This window comes from Hyla sarda, chromosome 1 (genome assembly GCF_029499605.1).
Source record: "Hyla sarda isolate aHylSar1 chromosome 1, aHylSar1.hap1, whole genome shotgun sequence".
NCBI lineage: Eukaryota > Metazoa > Chordata > Amphibia > Anura > Hylidae > Hyla > Hyla sarda.
The window spans coordinates 499540234-499560426 of record NC_079189.1 but is presented as its reverse complement, the minus strand read 5'-3'; the positions used below and the strand labels follow the sequence as shown (position 1 = coordinate 499560426).

General features: G+C 41.5%; 1 protein-coding gene across 1 annotated transcript in view; it reads left to right on the top strand.

Annotated features, from left to right (window-relative positions):
* Positions 1-5114: 5114 nt before the first annotated feature.
* The window catches only part of WDR36 (WD repeat domain 36), a 61779-nt gene continuing 46700 nt past the window's right edge, over positions 5115-20193 (top strand). The window contains exons 1-6 of the mRNA XM_056537475.1: positions 5115-5365; positions 13774-13801; positions 15876-15976; positions 16535-16652; positions 19009-19141; positions 19463-19517. Of these exons, the coding sequence (XP_056393450.1) occupies positions 5207-5365; positions 13774-13801; positions 15876-15976; positions 16535-16652; positions 19009-19141; positions 19463-19517 (594 nt within the window). The 5' untranslated portion in view covers positions 5115-5206. The remainder of the gene's footprint in view (positions 5366-13773; positions 13802-15875; positions 15977-16534; positions 16653-19008; positions 19142-19462; positions 19518-20193) is intronic.

Genomic DNA, 20193 nt, shown 5'->3' with positions numbered 1-20193 from the left:
TTGGGATGGTACTATTGCACTTTTTCACGAATTTGTTTCAACTTTAAACAAGAACACTATAGGGATGATGTTCACCTCTGAAATACATGAAAACACTATTAACTTTTTGGATTTGGAAATTGCCCTGGACCCTGGAGGTAGTGTCAAAACCCGGATATATAGGAAACCCACCTCCACCAACAGCTTCCTGAATGGGGTAGCTATCATCCAACCCCATTAAAAAGAGGAATACCTGTTGGACAATATCTCAGGGCCAAACGGAATTGTTCTGATGATGAAACATTCCTACAGGAAAGCCGATTATTATATCAGCGATTTATTAGGAGGGGGTACCCTAAAAAAGTACTTCACCGGGCATTCGCTAGGGCAAGAGACACCCCTCGACAGGAACTATTGAGAGATAAAATCCCTTCAACCTCACAAACAAAAACCGTGAGATGTATTGCAACATACGATGGCAACAACAGACAAGTGATGGCTGTATTACACCAATTCTGGCCAATACTTCTAGCTGATAATGATCTTAAGGAGGTGATCCCTCCATATCCAGCTGTCACATATAGGAGGGGGAGAAACATACGTGAACATCTGGTTCACAGTCTGTATCAGGACAAACGGGAGGGAACGTGGCTACGGTCCACTATAAAGGGATCATACCCGTGTGGCAATTGTTCTTTTTGTGGATTTCTTCCCAGAGTTAAAGAATTTACAAATCCGATTGACAGTCGCAGATATGTAATTAGGGATTTCATCAACTGCCAAACGGCTGGGGTAGTGTATATAGCTCAGTGCGGATGTACTAAGATATATGTAGGAAAAACCACACAACAGCTTAGAAGACGAATATCCAAACATCTAAGCACAATCCGCACTAGAGAGGACACACCGCTCGCTAGACATATCCGCGACTATCATGGTGGGGAGGTCACTACCCTCAAATTTTGGGGATTGATGAAAGTGACCTTAGGCCCTAGAAGAGGGAACTTGGACAAAAAGTTACTAAGAGAGGAAGCAAAATGGATTCAGCGTTTGAAAAGTTTGAGCCCATCAGGACTAAATGAAGGATTTACCTTCGCACCTTTTATATGATAATACCTGCAATATTATAAAATAATATATTGTTCTAAACTTGTAAGCACATGGCCAATCTAAGATGGACATGAAATGGAAGCTAATTTATATGTTTACATATCGATGTATTGCCTTAAATTGTGATGGACAATAAATAGCCGTATTCAAGTGATATAGTATAACTGAACCATATTAATAAGATGGATATCTAGATAATAAGAAAGAGAGAACCCTATATTAGTAGATAGGACACTTACCTTACATGATCACAGTAAATATGGTATCCTAGAGAACTGTAAAAGGAGAAGTTGGTAATTAGATAGGGCACATTGAATATAGATAATTTACCAAATATTGGATTGAATAGCAATCTAAATAACTCAATTAAGTGGATCTGATTATTAGATGGAGGAGGGGACTACAGGCTATTTTCATACAATGGCATATATTGATATTAGTATTAATTATACACTCAGATAAACCATCTATTATATATATCTGCGATACTAAATCACATATACTATCATCATTATGTCCCTCAGGATATGAATAATTGAAGATTATGATTCCTATCACTTAATAATAAAATTAAATTGGGGTATGTTCCAGCATCCTAATAAGAAGAGTGATGCACTATACTTACCTGTAAGAATTATCTAGACACAATGGATAAGAACTAAGTGTTCGCGCAGTCTCTATACACAGCAATTCACAATAGTTAGGTGGTATGCATATGAACAAGTGTTCGCGCAGCTCTTTATGCGCAGTAATGTGTATGATGGCGCGACATGTGTACGACTAAGTGTTCGCGCAGGTTCTTGTGCGCAGTGATACATATGTGACGGAATGCCGGCATGAAAAACTTACCAAGTATTCGCGCATGATCTAGTGCGCAGACAACGAATTTCTGAGCGCCCGTGCGCTATGTGTCGGCGCAGGATTCTTTGCGCACATACATCACCAAGGAATTAACCATTCACAAGCAGACATTGCATCAGGGAATCTGATTTGCTGATGAACGATCACAACTACAGGATGAAAGGGCTGTCAAACAACATGACAGCAAGCGGATAGGACTGATGGCGTGTCAGCCAATCAGCAACTAGCTTCTAATTCAATGATGTCATCAAGGGGAGTTTTTATAAACCCCGACTATGGCGTTCTAACCTCAATGCCCATTAACCTCTTGACAAAGCTGCGTCCAGCAGCGAAACATGTTGAGGGGGGCTGAGCTTTGATTTTAAATACCAGTGTTAGCTCCTACATTGGCTGTACACGCTGCAGGTGTACACCGATCAAAAATACGGAGAGTGCTGTATAGCAGCTATTACCTTAGGAGCGGAAAAACACTGCAATTTTTAAATTAATGTGTGCTAAATTAAGATTTAATAATAAAGTTTTTGGGAATATATGGGAAATTGGGTACTTTTGGGTCACTTAGGTGACCTATAGGAATTCACTTAAGGTACAGGTCTCAGCCCTCTCTGCTATTTTTCAAAGAAGACTTTTACTCATTCCTGAATTCAACGGCTTCATTAGAGCAGTTTGTCATTTAAGACCCAGGATCCTAAGACCTGTTTCTTCGTGGGATTTACCTCTAGTTCTAAGGAAGCTCTCGGATCATCCATTCGAACCCATTCAGGACATTAATATGAAATTACTTTCCTTAAAAACAGCGTTTTTACTGGCCATAACTTCTCCTAAGAGGGTAGGTGAGTTACAAGCCCTCTCTTCTAGAGAGCCTAATACATCTTTCTCGAGGACAAGGTCCTGCTGAGATTTCTCCCTACCTTTCTTCCTAAATGTGCTTCTTTTCAGAACACAAACCAAGTTATCGCCTTACCTATGCTTCATGATAAAGAAGACCAGCTACTTAAAAATCTAGATGTAGTTTGCTGTTTGAGAACTTACCTTAACAGGACTTCTACATTTTGGAAAGAACGGTCCATCTAGAGGTAAAAGAGCTTCCAAGCCTACCATATCTAGATGGATCTGTGACTGTATAAATTTTTGTTATACTTTGGAGGGATTAGATCCTCCACCTTTTACTAAGGCTCACTCTACTAGATCAGTGGGGTCCTCTTGGGCTGAAAGATGTTCAGCTCCCATAGAACAAATTTGCTTATCTGCTACCTGGTCTACTCCTGTTACATTTTTCGTTATTACAGGATGCAGACCAGGCTTTCCTCTCAACCGAGTTTTGCAAACTCGGTTATTAATACCTCTAAGCATTGAGGCCCTCCCTATGGGGTATTCTTCTTGCTATATCCCCATATTGTGCTGCTCAACGGAAACGCTAGGGAAGATTTGATTGATAATCTGTTTTCCTTTAGTCTCCTTCAGCAGCACAAATCTCCCTCCCTGGTGTTTTTTTCTGTTTTATTCTTTATTATTACTCTGCATCTCACTGTAAGTATGCCCATTATATGGGCTATATGGGAGGAGCCATGTTTAATTTGTCATTAAAATTCCTGCGTCCCGTGGGCACACAGGGGCGTGACACACCCCAATATTGTGCTGCTGTGCTGAAGGAGACTAAGGGAAAACAGATTATCAATCAAATCAAATCTTCCTGTGCCCGGGCTGCAAAAATAAACAAAATAAACTTTGACTCACCTTCCTACGTTCCCCCGTTGCTCCGGTACCTGCCTCACGGTTTCCGCTGCGGTGTTCTTGCTGCTTCCTGGGGACGGTGACGTCACAGAGCGGTCAGCGTATCACCGGCCGCAGCGATGTCCCGCCTCGGCTGGTGATAGGCTGAGCACACTGTCATGTAAGGAGCCGGCAAGAGCTCCTTACATGACAGTGCGCTCAGCCTATCACAGTATATCAACCTGTTAGTAAGGAGATTACATGAGGAGAGGGTTTGTTACACTATATCACCCTGTTAGTAAGGAGATTACATGAGGAGAGGGTTTGTTACACTATATCACCCTGTTAGGGTGGGTTCACACCACGATTTTCTATAGAGTTTTTGGATGCGGTTTAAAAAAAAAAAAAAAAAAAAAAAACGTATGCAACTGTACAGAAAACCGTGCCCATAGACTTTCCATTCAAAACCGTATGCACCATATTGCATATGGTTGTCTCCGTTTTTCACACCATACGGTTTTTTACTTTTTTCTTTCTGGACAGAAAACCGTGGCCTACCACGGTTTTTGGTCCAGGTGAAAAACCGTATTGACCTGTATACGTTTTTTTTTTTTAAACATGGGAGTCAATGGGAACCGTACAGAACTGTATGTGCGCACGTTTCCATCCAGTTTTTACCAGTTTTTTTGACTTTGCAAAGTTTTTTTTCTTGGAATTTCAATCAAACAAGTGAAACTTAATTCATAATGGAGTGAAAAGTTCAAAACGTATGCGTTTTTTTCTTTAAAAAACCGATGCAACCGGACATCACTTTTCAAACCGTATACGGTTTTCAACCGTATACAGATAAAACTTTGTACACACATTTTGATATAGTCAAGTCAGGTTTTGAGGAATCCGTTTTTTATCAAAAACCTAAAAAAAAAACTGTATTGCAAAAACGTGGTGTGAACCCACCCTTAGTAAGGAGATTACATGAGGAGAGGGTTTGTTACAGTGAGTCACTCCAGTAGTAAGGTGAATATATCATAAGGGGGGGTTGTTACAGTGTATCACCCCAGTGGTAATGTGATTACATGATGATAAGGTTTGTTACAGTGCATCACCTTAGTAATAAGGCGGGGTGTGTCTAAGGGCAGAGTTAGTGAGCGGGGTCAAGGGGGCGACAAAATTAGCTTTTGCCTAAGGTGGCAAAAACCTTTGCACCAACCAACCAAATATATATATATATATATATATATATATATATATATATATATATATGCTTCACGCCGCTTTTGTTGACCCATACAAGAAAACTACTACAAGGCAGACATATGAGCTGCCAATAAATTAAAATATAAAAACTGCTATAGCCCGCGCCTAAAAACATTTTGACCCCTAGGGACGCGCACAGCGCGGAACACAAGTGCTGGGAGCTGCGGGTTATAGTAGGTAGTGCACCACCCTCACCCGGAAGTTGTATGCGGCGCTGTGTTGTGGGACTTCTACAGTGCGCACACGTGGTTGTCACAGTGTAGCTGGTGAACTGCTCCGTACAGACATGGCGGCAGAAAAGTCAGGCCGGGGAAGCGTTTTATTCACCGGGTACCGCTCCCTGGGCATGTACAGTAACCACATACCGCATGTCGTGCGCTACCACAAGAAGCACAAGGAGTTCTACATGGTCACCGCGGTGGGGAAGAGTTTCATTACGTTTAATGTGAGTATGATATCCAGCATGGCTGCAGTTGTGGGCTGCTTGGACTGGTGGCAGCTGTCACACATAGCTGGCACTACAAGTACCACGCTGGTGTGCTGGATGATCAGCCATGATGAGAGCAGCATCTCTGCTAATTGTGCCTCCACCTTTTGTCTTTCCGGGCATGCTGGGAGTTGTAGTTTTGAAACAGCAGGTGGCTTACTGGTTAGGAAACACTGATTTAAAGACTTTTTTTTTTCTACATCTGTTCCTGACCATTTGGGGATGTGGATCCTAAATCTTCTCTGATCTGCGCCTGTGTTTTTTTTTTTTTGTGGTGTAAAGTGTTGTTCACACTGTCATTGGGCTTTGTCCTGTTTAGGGTCCTTTCGGTGCTAACAAATAAGCTGAACAGACCCTTTGCACAACGGACGCCGCTGGGTCACAATGGATCTCATTGACTTGAAAGGGGTCTGGTATTATAGGAGTTGATCAGAGGGAAAATGTTGGATGTGCAGTATTTTTTTTTTTTTTCCGCTTAACTCTCGTCCTTCAAATGGGTTGAGCTACGGAGCTTCCTATAGCAGAGCACAACAGCAATGTGAACTTAGCCATTCAAATAATTTTATACCCCTGGGGTTTATGTCGTATACTTCTGGGGAGGCTGTTTACATAGCTATGTGCTATCTAGACCTTTCTGTGCTATCTAGACCCCCATTCTCAGATCACTTCTTCCCTGCATGCTTGGTTGCTGATATATACCGCAGCATACTGACAGCAGGCCTGTTTGAGTGTCAGTCTGGACATAGTAAGGCCTCGTACATATCATCACTGTGTTCTATTAAAGGCAGCTCTGTTAGAACAAGATGGGAGTTGAGCGGAGAAAAATACTGGACATGCAGAATTTTTTTTCTCCGCCCAATTCCCCTAAAATCACGGACCTCCGGCAGACCCCATTCAAAGTCAGTGGGGCCCGTTGTGCTCTGACCCATTCAGGGTCCATTAAGCGCAAACAATAAAAGAGCCTATACAGACGATGTTAGTGCTGCACTTGTCTCTTTTTTTGACATGTTGACAAAGCATAGTTTCAGAGTTTATAAGGTTGAAAAAAGAAAAATATCCATCAAGTTCAACCTATATCCCTACTGTGTTGATCCAGAGGAAGGCAAAAAATCATTGAGGCCGATTCCAATTGCTCCATACCAGCAGGAAAACTTTCTTCCCGACTCCAAATATGGCAATCAGAATAAATCCCTAGAACAATGTTCTGTCCCTATAAGTCTAATATCTATAGCCTGTAATATTATTATTCTCCAGAAATGCATTCAAGTTTGAACTCTTATTCAGTTCACAACTACCACCTCTTCTGGCATAGGTTTCCATAGTCTCACTGCTCTTACAGTAAAGAATCCCTGTCTCTGCTGGTGTAGAAACCTTTTCCTCTAGAAGTAGAGGATGCCCCTTGTAAGGGTACGTTCACACTGCTGAATTCTGCAGTGTGAACGTTACCACTAGAGATGAGCGAATTTACAGTAAATTAGATTCATCACCAACTTCTCGGCTCGGCAGTTGATGTCTTATCCTGCATAAATTATTTCAGCTTTCAGGTGCTCCGGTTGGCTGGAAAAGGTGGATACAGTCCTAGGAGACTCTTTTCTAGAACTGTATCCACCTATTCCAGCCCACCGGAGCACCGGAAAGCTGAACTAATTTATGCAGGATAAGGCTGGGTCCACACTACGTTTTGTCCCATACGGGAGCGCATACGTCGACCACAGTTTTAGGTCCGGTTGTAAAAGCGCATACGGCGCAAAAATGAGCCGACCGGACCGAACGTTTCACTCCGGTCGGCTCATTGAAGTGAATGACATACGGGAGCGCATACGGTCACATACGGGAGCGCGAGGTTTTAGCTCCCTCCTGCCGTATGCGCTCCCGTATGGGACAAAACGTAGTGTGGACCCAGCCTAAGGCATCAACTGCCGAGCCGAGAAGTTCGTGATGAATCGAATTTACTGTAAGTTCCCTCATCTCTTTTTACCATCAGTGTTAATGAACATGTTCATTCTTTGTGCAGAATTCCGCGAGTACTGCATAGCCGTCAATGCAGTACGGCTGGCGCGAGCGGAGGTTCCGCATTGTGAACATGCCCTTATAGAGTCCTTGGTAGAAATAGATCATAGGAAATGATGCCCATGTCAACCAATCTGAGCCTCTTTAAAAAATGAAACAATCTAGTTGCTATGGGTAACTGGTCAAATTTTCCTCTACACAGGTTTTGATTAATCTCCCCCAAAGGCTTTACACCTTTTCTCACAGCGGAGAGTCACATTTCCCACATCAGTTTCATTGCCTGTAGCCTATTCATTTATACACTGTAATCTGCTATATATAGCCCAATTTAGGGAATCCTCATGAAATTCATATTCCTACTTGTAGCATTAGTTTACATTATTATGATAAATAACAAACATATTTTCAGATGTTAGAAAACCTGTCTTCATGTTCCCCTCTTAGCATATTCTGATGTGGGGGAGGGCATGTTCACCCATCTTCCACTCATAGCCTAAGTAGTGCATTTTTTGTTGGAGGATCTGTCTTGTCCAGCACTACACACAATACCCATTGATTTTAATGCGTTTTGTGTAATGCTTTATTTTACTCTTTGGGGGCTCTGCATGGAAATTGAACACTCAATGGCAGTGTTCTTCACTGATCGCTGGGTGTCACAGCAGGGGGCAATTAGATCCCGCTTTAGAACAGCAACATGAGCACAGTGATTGGATCCCAGCTCTTGCCTGTCCTATGGTTATGCCATATGTATCTTTAACCCCTTAAGGGCCCAGCCAATTTTCATTGTAGGACCCGGCCATTTTTTGAACATCTGACCACTTTCACTTTAAGCATTAATAACTCTGGGATGCTTTTACCTTTCATTCTGATTCTGAGATTGTTTTTTCATGACATATTCTACTTTATGTTAGTGGTAAAATTTTGTCGATACTTGCATCGTTTCTTGGTGAACTTTGAAGCTCTCTGCTTATAAGGAAAATGAATATTCAAAATAAATTATATGTTGATTCACATATACAACATGTCTACTTTATGATTGCATCATAAAGTTGACATGTTTTTACTTTTGGAAGACATCAGAGGGCTTCAAAGTTCAGCAGCAATTTTCCAATTTTTCACAAAATTTTCTAAAATTTTCAGGGACCAGTTCTGTTTTGAAGTGGATTTAAAGGGCCTTCATATTAGAAATGACCCACAAATGACCCCATTATAAAAACTGCACCCCTCATAGTATTCAAAATGACATTCAAAAGGTTTGTTAACCCTTTAGGTGTTTCACAGGAATAGCAGCAAATTGAAGGAGTAAATTCAAAATCTTAATTTTTTTACACTGGCATGTTCTTGTAGACCCAGTATTTGAATTTTTTCAAGTGGTAAAAGGAGAGAAATCTTCCTAATATGTGTAACCCAATTTCTCTCGAGTAAGGAAATACCTCATATGTGTATGTCAAGTGTTCGGCGGGCGCAGTAGAGGGCTCAGAAGGGAAGGAGCAACAATGGGATTTTGGAGAGTGAGTTTTTCTGAATTGGTTTTTGTGGGGCATGTCGCATTTAGGAAGCCCCTATGGTGCCAGAACAAAAAAAAAAAACACATGGCATACTATTTTGGAAACTACACCCCTCAAGGCACGTAACAAGGGGTCCAGTGAGCCTTAACACCCCACAGGTGTTTGACGACTTTTTGTTAAAGTTGGATGTGTAAATGATGTATGTATTTTTTTCCACTAAAATTCTAGTTTTCCCCCAAATTTTTAATTTTTACAAGGGATAATAGAACAAAATGCCCCCAAAATTTGTAACCCCATCTCTTCTGCGTATGGTAATACCCCAACTGTGGATGTCAAGTGCTCTGCTGGCGCACTACAATGCTCAGAAGAGAAGGAGTCCCATTTGGCTTTTGAAAAGCAAATTTTGCTGAAATGGTTTTTGGAGGGCATGTCGCATTTAGGAAGCCCCTATGGTGCCAAACAGCAAAAAAAAACAAAAAAAAAAAAACACATAGTATACTATTTTGGAAACTACACCCCTCAAGGAACTTTTTGCTAAAGTCGGATGTGTAAATGAAGAAAAAAATTTTCACTAAAATGCTGGTTTTCCCCCAAATTTTACATTTTTACAAGGGGTAATAGGAGAAAATGGCCCCCAAAATTTGTAACCCCATTTCTTCTGAGTATGGAAATACCCAATGTGTGGATGTCAAGTGCTCTGCTGGCGCACTACAATGCTCAGAAGAGAAGGAGCGCCATTGAGCTTTTGAATACAGAATTTGGTTGGAATAGAAGTCAGGGGGGCCCTGTGCGTTTACAAAGACCGACGCCCCCCTCCCCCGTGATGCACGAACAGTGGACCCCCCACGTGACCCCATTTTGGAAACTACACCCCTCACAGAATTTAATAAGGGGGCAGTGAGTATTTACACCCCACTTGCGTTTGACAGATCTTTGGAACAGTGGGCTGAACAATGGAAACTACACCCCTCACGTAATGTAGTAAGGGGTACAGTGAGCATTTACCCCCCCACACTTGTGGGGGGTAAATGCTCACTGTACCCCTTACTACATTACGTGAGGGGTGTAGTTTCCATTGTTCTGGCTCTATGGTGGCTTTGTAAACACACGTGGCCTTCAATTCCGGACAAATTTTCTCTTCAAAATCACAATGGCGCTCCTTCTGTTCCGAGCATTGTAGTGCACCCGCAGAGCACTTTACATTCACATATGGGGTATTTTCTTACTCGGAAGAAATGGGGTTACAAGTTTTGGGGGTCTTTTTTTCCTATTTTTCCTTGTGAAAATGAAAAATTTTGGGTAACACCACCATTTTAGTGAAAAATATTTTTTTTCATTTTTCCATCCAACTTTAATGAAAATTCGTCAAACACCTGTGGGGTGTTAAGGCGCACTCTACCCCTTGTTACGTTCCGTGAGGGGTGTAGTTTTCAAAATGGGGTCACGTGTGGGTATTTCTTTTTTTGCGTTTATGGCAGAACCGCTGTAAAATCAGCCACCCCTGTGCAAATCACCAATTTAGGCTTCAAATGTATATAGTGCGCTCTCACTCCTGAGCCTTCTTGTGCATCTGCAGAGCATTTTATGCCCACATATGGGGTATTTCCATACTCAGGAGAAATTGCGTTTTTTTTCCTTTTAACACTTGTGAAAAGAAAAAGTCTGGGGGAACACCAGCATGTCAGTGTAAATTGTTTTACTTTTTTACACTAACAGGCTGGTGTAGCCCCCAACTTTTCCTTTTCATAAGGGGTAAAAGGAGAAAAAGACCCCCAAAATTTGTAGTGCAATTTCTCTCGAGTACGGAAATACCCCATATGTGGCCCTAAACTGTTTCCTTGAAATACGACAGGGCTCCGAAGTGAAAGAGCGCCATGCGCATTTGAGGGCTAAATTAGCGATTGCATAGGGGTGGACATAGGGGTATTCTACGCCAGTGATTCCCAAACAGGGTGTCTCCAGCTGTTGCTAAACTCCCAGCATGCCTGGACAGTCATTGGCTGTCCGAAAATGCTGGGAGTTGTTGTTTTGCAACAGCTGGAGGCTCCGTTTTGGAAACACTGCTGTACAATACATTTTTCATTTTTATTGGGGGGGGGGGGGGGGACAGTGTAAGGGTTTTTTTTTTTTTCAATAGTAAAGTTTATTGAAGATTTTAAACATACAAAGTAGTAAATGTGCAAGTGACCAAGGGGCCAAAATATGTGGTGCACATGCGCCTAAAAGAAATAGACAGGCAGTATGGCAAACAAGTCATATTAGGAGCAGTAACACTAGTCTTTTAGGACTCCAACATGACAACAATAAACACTTAGGCATACATGGCAGACAATAAAATATCAGCACCTAGTCTGGCACAAGTGTTCCTACAAGAAAAAGAGAAGAGAAATAATAAATGAGAAAGGGAGGAGGCTCCCAGGTAGACCGGAAGAAAGACAGGAGGAGTTGGAAGGAGACAGAAAAACACAGGCAGAGAGAGAGAGAGAGAGAGAGAGAGACAATAAAGAGGAAGTGTAAGGGGGTTTTTATGTAGTGTTTTACCCATCATTATGTGTTAGTGTAGTGTTTTTAGGGTACGTTCACACGAGCGCAGGTTTACAGTGAGCTTCCGGCTAGAAATTTGCGCTGCGGCGAAAAATTTGCCACAGATCATACTTGAAGCAGGAAACTCACTGTAAACCTGCCCGTGTGAATGTACCCTGTACATTCACATGGGGGGGGGCAAACCTCCAGATGTTTCAAAACTACAACTCCCAGCATGTACGGACAGACCGTGCATGCTGGGAGTTGTAGTTTTGCAACAGCTGGAGGCACACTGGTTGGAAAACCTTCAGTTAGGTTCTGTTACCTAACTCAGTATTTTTCAACCAGTGTGCCTATAGCTGTTGAAAAACTACAACTTCCAGCATGTACTGATTGCCGAAGGGCATGCTGGGAGATCTAGCTATGCAACAGCTGGAGGTACGCAACTACAACTCCCAGCATGCTGAGACAGCTGTTTCGGATTGCTGGGATTTGCAGTTTTGCAACATCTGGATGGCTACAGATAGAGACCACTGCACTGTGATCTCCAAACTGTGGACCTCCAGATGTTGCAAAACTACAAATCCCAGCATGCACAGACACCAAACTGCTGTGTGGGCATGCTAGAAGTTGTAGTTTTGCAAGATCTAGAGTGCTACAGTATAGAGATCACTGTGCAGTGGTGTCTAAACTGTAGACCTCCAGCTGTTGCAAAACTGCAAATCCCAGCATGCCCAAACAACTGTCTGGGCATGCTGGGAGTTGTAGTTTTGCAACACCTGGAGGGCTACAGTCTCAGACTGTAGCCCTCTAGATGTTGCTAGGCAACTTACCGACTTCCGTCGGATCCAGGGAGCCGTCCTCTTCTGCCGCACGACATCGCCGCCCGCACTGATCACTGCCGCCGATCCCGTCCTTCCACCGATGGGTAAGTGGATCTTCGGCACCGGTCCTCCGTCATTTCCCTGTCCTGCCCGGCCTATTGTGGGTGGGCAGAACAGGGAAAACTAAAGTAAACCCCCGCCTCCGATCTGCTATTGGTGGTCGCATCTAGACCACCAATAGGAGGGGTGGCACCTCTGCCACCTCACTCCTATCGCTACAGGGGGATCGTGGGTGTCTTAGACAACCGCGAACCCCCTTATATTCAGGGTCACCATAGACCCGTATGACCCGGAATCGGCGCAAATCGCAAGTGTGAATTCACTTGCGATTTGTGCCGATCGCCGACATGGGGGGTTTCTGATGACCCCCTGGGCATTTGCACTGAGTGCCTGCTGATCGATATCAGGTCCTTAAGACCCAGGTGCGTATCCGTATGCCCTAGGTCCTGTATGGGTTAAAGGGTTACTCCGGTGGAAAGCTTTATTTTTATTTTTTTAAATTGGTGCCAGAAAAGTAAACAGATTTGTAAATTAGACCTTGGAAGGTCCGGGCAATATTTTTCTACACATATTTCGTTATTTTTTGCAGCTGTGGTATAGTTGCATGCCCTGTTGACCTCAGGTAGGGTTTACACATTAATTGTGAGCTGCACTTGCACCTTTTTTCCTTTTCTTCAGATTTGTAAATTACTTCTATTAACAAATCTTAATCCTTCCAGTACTTATTAGCTGCTGAATACTACAAAGGACATTTTTCTTTTTTTAAGACAGAGCTCGCTGCTGACACCTCCTGTACATTTTAAGAACTGTCCAGAGTAAGAGAAAATCCCCATAGCAAACATATGCTGCTCGGGACTGTTCCTAAAATGGACAGTGATGTCAGCAGAGAGCACTGTGGTCATGGTGTCAGCAGAGAGCTCTGTGTTCCAAAAAGAAAATAATTTCCTCTGTAGTATTCAGCAGCTAAGAAGTACTGGAAGGATTAAGATATTTTTTTAATAGAAGTCATTTAAAAATCTGTTTAACTTTCTGGCACAAGTTGATTTAATAAAAAAATAAATAAATACATTTCCACCAGAGTACCCCTTGTTTGTTTCAATATAGTGTAAGCTTTTGGACTTGTTCTCCTTTCTGAAGAAAACATCCTGGTCTCCCCTCTGCTGTGTACATCCCAGATATGTATTTTTACAGGCAATACAGCAACATAAAGTCATCCTCCTCATCTCTGTTTTCTCTGAGGGTATATGGATGTCTGTGCAGGATGCATCCAAGGGGGGGGGGGGCAACAGGTAATCGTGAAGAAAAGCGTTTAACCCCTTAAATTGTAGAGTTGTGTCCACAAACACAGATATTTCTGGATGTGGGAAAGACCTGACCATTGTAGGAGCAGCTTCAATATAATAGTGTATGAAAACAAACCTTTTTTTTTTTTTTTTTTTAGGTAAACAGACTTGGTCAAGTTGCTGTCAGTAAGTATAGAAGGATTTGTTTTTAAATTTTTCTTAAAATGTTACAAATATTTAACCTGATATTTTTGTCTTCTTATTAATACTGGACACTAATATTATTTTATTATAAATATATTCAACGAACAATTAAGTCTATGGGACTTCCACCAAATCCATTGACGGGTGTGGAAATAAAAATGAAAAAAGACTACTTGTAAAACGGAACACAATCTACTTGTCCCTCATGAATATCCACTTATCCTGGTAGACAAAATGATTTCAATTATCAGGCAAGGAGGAAAAAACTAAAGTGCAAATTTAGTTTTTGCACTTTAGTTTTTTCCTCCTCGCCCTATGAGTCTTAACTCTTATTTTCCTATCTTAGTGTTTTTTGCGGGACCCATTGTACTTTGTAATGTAAATTTTTTTCCATAACTTATGCTCTGAAACAAAAACAAATTGTTTGTGAGGTGAAATTGAAATAAAAAAAAAAGCAGTTTTGCAAATTTGGGGGTTTTCTTCTTTTTATTTTATTTTTATTTATTTTTTTTATTTTTTTTAGAACTCCATCAATCTGTGTGATCTGTGCCCATTTGGTTAAAGGAGTACTCTATTGCAGAGTACTCCTGCTCCGTCCTGCCCGCGCTGCAAAAAAAAAAAAAAAAGAAAATAAACCATCCCTCACCTTCCTGGGTCCCCGCGGAGCGCAACTACAGCTGATCGGTCCTCCGGTCCATCTTCTTCATACTTCCGTGTGAATGAAGCGGGAGCCATGATGTTCTGCCTCGGCCCATAATAGGCTGAGCGCCATTTGACGCTTTGTTCACACGGAAGTATGAAGAAGTTGGACCGAGGACCGATCAGCTGTAGTGGCGCTCTGCGGGAACCCAGGAAGGTGAGGGATGGTTTATTTATTTATTTTATTTTTTTGCAGCCCGGGCAGGACGGAGCAGGAGTAGTCTGCGCCAGAGTACTCCTTTAAGCCTTCTCCGGCCAGGCTCAATCAAATACAGATTCATGGCGGCCATTGAGGAACAGGTAAGCCATCTGGCTACCTCAACAATGGATTCCCCCCATCCAGTGATCCACCCGATTAGACCACCAGGGATGCATAAAGTATACCTTTTAGACGCTGCACTTTTTGATCAAAATGTCTCCCCCCCCCCCCCCATCCACCATGCTGAGGGGGCCTTCGAATGGGACCCTAACGCTCATTCCACTCACCTCTGCTGGGCATATAACCTCTGACTAGGTGACATGCAGGATCCACTATCAATTTCAAATACCTCCTGTGAACAGGGAGGGGTGCACGTTGTGGAATGAGCGTGTTAGGGTCCCATCTGAAGTGAGGCCACCTCCACATGGTGAATGGGGACACATTTTGATCAAAAAGTGTGCTAAAAGCCTCCATTTTTTGACCGAGTGCTGCTGCAACTTTTTTTGTTTTGTATACTTTGTATTTACCACAGCAGCGTGCACCCGTGTATGAGGTAGTTATGCTGGCTTTAGACGCAGCTGTCAGCAGCAATCTAAAGGGTTAATAGCCGCCGCGGTGATCGCTGCATGGCGGCTATTGGAATGAAGCGAGCTCGAGACAGGAGCCCGCTCCATACACCCTGAGGGCCGGCGTAATTAAATCAAGGGGAAATCGGTCCGGCCCTGCTTGCCTGAAGCTAAATACATGAAAAATTCACCTGCCCGGCGTCCGAAACTGCATGTCCTGAGCGTCGGGTGACAGGATTTTTGCATTTCCTGGCTGATTTGAACACCCGTAGTCTCATGTGGCAGTGCAGAAATGTAAACCCATCCTGCCTTTGCGCGATGTGTGAGATGTGTTAATTTGCATTGCATTTTTTGGTCATGTATTCTACAACACCCATTGATTTAAATACAGTTGTGCAAAACTTCAGACTCCTATTATACTTCATGTAAGAGCCATAAATATAATTTATCTACTTTATAATACAGATCCATTGTGGGCCAGAAGGGGTGTCTTATCACTATAAGAGAAGTCATCCAGCTTTGCCTAGAACCTCATACTATAGGAGTTTACTTCTGTCATATTAAGTCAATATATTTTGTTACTCCCTTTCAGGCAATGCACTTCCAGAAAATATTACTTGTCTTGCTGCAGATCGCATGCTGGTGTTTGCGTCTTATGGAAATCTCCTTAAAGCCTTTGCTAGGAACAAAGAGGTTTGTAGAATCTGTGGTGCTTCATAGTTGTGCCCCCTCCCTCGCTTTGACAGAATTATTCTCTTTACCAATATTCTTTTAATTTATAAACCATTTTTTTTAGCATATTAGCATACGATTTTTGTTCAGTCACCGCTTTTGTTGCTTGTCTCCTGTTGGAAGTCGTCTCCACTGGCCAGCTTTCGGAATATTTAGTAACGAACGCTGTGTGCGAGCGGCGGGGGTTCGACCGGGCCCCCTTGCAACGTCACATCACGCCCCCTCAATGCAAGTCTATGGGAGAGGGCATGGCGCCCGCCATGCCCCCTCCCATAGACTTGCATTGAGGGGGCATGGCGTGACGTTGCAAGGGGGTGTGGTTGACCCCTGCCGCGCGCACACAGTGTTCGGAACATGACCAGTGGAGTACCCTTTTAAGGAAGCTTTTGATACTGTTCTTTTGTGGAACTTCAACCAAAAATACATTTACCTCCAGCGTATAATGATCACTATGTCCCATGTGCTTATTCTTATTTTACACAATCATAATGTGTTTTTTTTTTTTTTCTTTCTCCCCAGGTAGTCCACACATACAAAGGTCACGATGCAGAAATTCATCTGGTTTTGCCTTTTGGTGACCATGTCATATCTGTTGATACTAATAATACGGTTATTATATGGGATGTCCAATCACAAGGTAAGAATAGGCATATTATTCTGTCCTGTTCAGTAAACAATTTTTTATTACCATAATGTGCAAAAGGAATGGTAATGGTTAAACCAGAATTCCCTTTCTGTAAGGTAATCCAAATGTACTTCAGGTTTGTATCAGTGAGTTAACCCCTAAAGGACCAAGCCCCTTTTCACCTTAAGGATCAGGCCAATTTTATTTTTGCGTTTTTTCCTTCTCGCCTTCTAAAATCCATAACTTTTTCTATATTTTCATCTACAGGCCAATAAAAGGGCTTGTTTTTTGCGTGACCAATTATACTTTGTAAGGACACCTCATTTTTCCATAAAATGTATGGCAAACCCAAAATACTATTTTAGGGAGGAAATTTTTATTGAAAACCACAATTTTGCAAATTTTGGAGTTTCATTTTCACACTGTACACTTTACAAAAAAAATTACAATGTTTTCCTTATTCTTTGGGTCAATACGTTTAAAGGGGTACTCCGGTGAAAACCTTTTTTCTTTTAAATCAACTGGTGGCAGAAAGTTAAACATATTTGTAAATTATTTCTATTAAAAAATCTTAATCCTTCCTGTACTTATTAGCTGCTGAATACTACAGAGGAAATTCTTTTCTTTTTGGAATGCTCTCTGATGACATCACGAACACGGTTCTCTCTGCTGACGTTATTATATTAATGCTTTATTTATTGTTGTCCTTAGTGGGATTTGAACCCAAGTCCCCGGCACTGCAAGGCAGCAGTGCTAACCACTGAGCCACCATGCTGCCCTTAGCATACATCTGCTATGCATGGTTGCTAAAATGGACAGAGATGTCAGCAGAGAGCACTGTGCTCGTGATGTCATCAGTGTTCCAAAAAGAAAGGAATTTCCTCTCTAGCATTCAGCAGCTAATAAGTACTGGAAGGATTAAGATTTTTTAATAGAAGTAATTTACTAATATGTTTAACTTTCTGCCACCAGTTGATTTAAAAGAAAAAAGGTTTTCACCGGAGTACCCCTTTAAAATGATACCCATAGTTACATACTTTTCTGTTATTGTACCTCTTAAAGTGGTACTCTGGTGGAAAAGAGATTTGTAAATTACTTATATTAAAATATCTTAATCCTTCCAGTACTTATTAGCTGCTTAATACTACAGAGGAAATGATTTTATTTTTGGAACACAGAGCTCTCTGCTGACATCATGACCACAGTGCTCTCTGCTGACTCTCTGCTGATCTCTGTCCATTTTAGGAACTGTCCAGAGCAGCATATGTTTGCTATGGGGATTTTCTCTACTCTGGACAGTTGTTAAAATGGACAGAGATGTCAGCAGAGAGCACTGTGGTCATGATAACAAATCTGTTTAACTTTCTGGCACCAGTTGATAAAAAAAATAATAAGTTTTCCACCGTAGTACCCCTTTAAAAAAAAAAAAAAAACTCTATTTTGACCACCTATAGCTTTTTCATTTTTCCGTATATGGGGATGTAGGCGGGCTCATTTTTTGCGCTGTGATCTGTACTTTTTTTTTCTACCACATTTGCTTATGTAAAACTTTTTAAATGACTTTTTATTAACTTTTACATTTTTAACTATATTTTGATAGTTCGGATATTTACGCACGCGGCAATACCAAATGTTTTAAAAAAATTTTTTTTACACTTTCCTTTTTTATTGGGGGAGGGGATTTTTCAAATTGTTTTTTACTTTTTATTTTTACATTTTTTAAATTTTTTGTTTTATGTCCCCATAGGGCACTATCTATAGCAATAACTTGATTGCTAATAGAGATGAGTGGAGTTACAGTGATTCGATTCATCACAAACTTCTCGGCAGTTGCTGACTTTAGCCTGCATACATTGGTTCAGCTTTCAGGTGTTCCGGTGGGCTGGAAAAGGTGGATACAGTCCTAGGAGAGAGTCTACAGCCCACCGAAGCACCTGAAAGCTGAACTATTTTATGCAGGCTAAAGTCAGCAAACGGTGAGCTGAGAAGCTTGTGACAAATTGAATCATCGCGGACGATCCGATCTATTTAAACGTACGCATTGGCGCAGATTCCGTGATCTGTCTTGATCACGCCATCTGATGGGTTAATGGCAGACACTGGCGCGATCGCTGATACCAGCAAGTCCCTGGCTGCTGAAAGCAGTGGGACCTGTAGTGCAGCCAGGACCTGCAGTGCATGAAACTAGCGATGCTCCGGTCATGTACAGGATGTAAATGTACGTCCTTGTGCGCTAAGTACCTCCGCACCAGGACGTACATTTACGTCCATGGTCGTTAAGGGGTTAAAGGGAAAAGCACATATTGCAAATATACATTAAGAAGTGATATTAATATGTTAACTTATTTTTTTTACTTTTGTTCAACAGAGGAGTATTTACAGCTGAACTTTGACAAAAGCAATTTTACAGTTTCCGCAATAATGCACCCAAGCACGTACTTGAATAAAATTCTCCTAGGAAGTCAGCAGGGCACGCTTCAGTTGTGGAATGTGAAATCCAAGTAAGTAAACAAGGTCTGCAACCAATTTAATTCACCATTCTTCTTTACTAGTGATGCATTAAAGGGGTTATCCAGGAATAAAAAAACTGAGCTTTTCCAAAAACAGCTCCACACCTGTCCTCAGGTTGTGTGTGGTATTACAACATGACTTCATTCACTTCAATGGAACTTCTGACTTTGGCACTAAAAAAAAAAAACTGCACCCCAAAATGTTAACACCCTTATGAAAATGTTACATGCATACCTCTGTTTGTTAATATGAAGAAAGATCTAGTATAGATGGATAATGTCATTTTAAAATCTCACAATTTTTTCTCTTAGTAAACTTTTATTCACATTTCCTGGTTGGCAAGCAGGAGTGACTGTAATTCAACAGGTAAATATATTTCCAGATTCCTTCTAGCTGGTATTGGTCTGTGAACTAGTAGTGAAGTGGGAGATGTTAAGAATGTAATTTACATTTATAAATTGATGAACCTAATATGCTGCATAAAGTAGACTTTACAGTGTATCAGATGGCATATGACATACAGATTTACGTTGTCTGCACACTGTAAAATTTGCACGGGAATATTTGTGCGGCAATGACAACAGCTTCTCAGTCACATTACCTCTTCCCTGTTGGTTGTAGGAGGAGAAGTTAGACTAAAACTCTGTCCATAGACATCATCCCTTGCTCCTTATATAAGGCAACAGAATGTGTGAGCAAACTCATTGGGGGAGATTTATCAAAGTTTGTGTGGAGAAACAGTGGAGCAGTTACCTATAGCAGCCAATCAGATTCCAGATTTTATTAAAATCATCAAAAATGGAATAAAAATATAATATATTTAATATAATAATATTGATTAAAAAAACTCATATTTTGCAAATGCGAAACCGATAAAAACTACAGATAGCGGTGCAAAAAAAGAGCCCTCCTTCATCCCTGAATATGGAAAATTAAGGCTATAGGTGTCGGTGTCACAATATGGCAGTTTTAAGCATACGATTTTCTTACAAAAAGTATTTAAAAAAATGTATATAGTAACATACAAGTATATATGATAGTT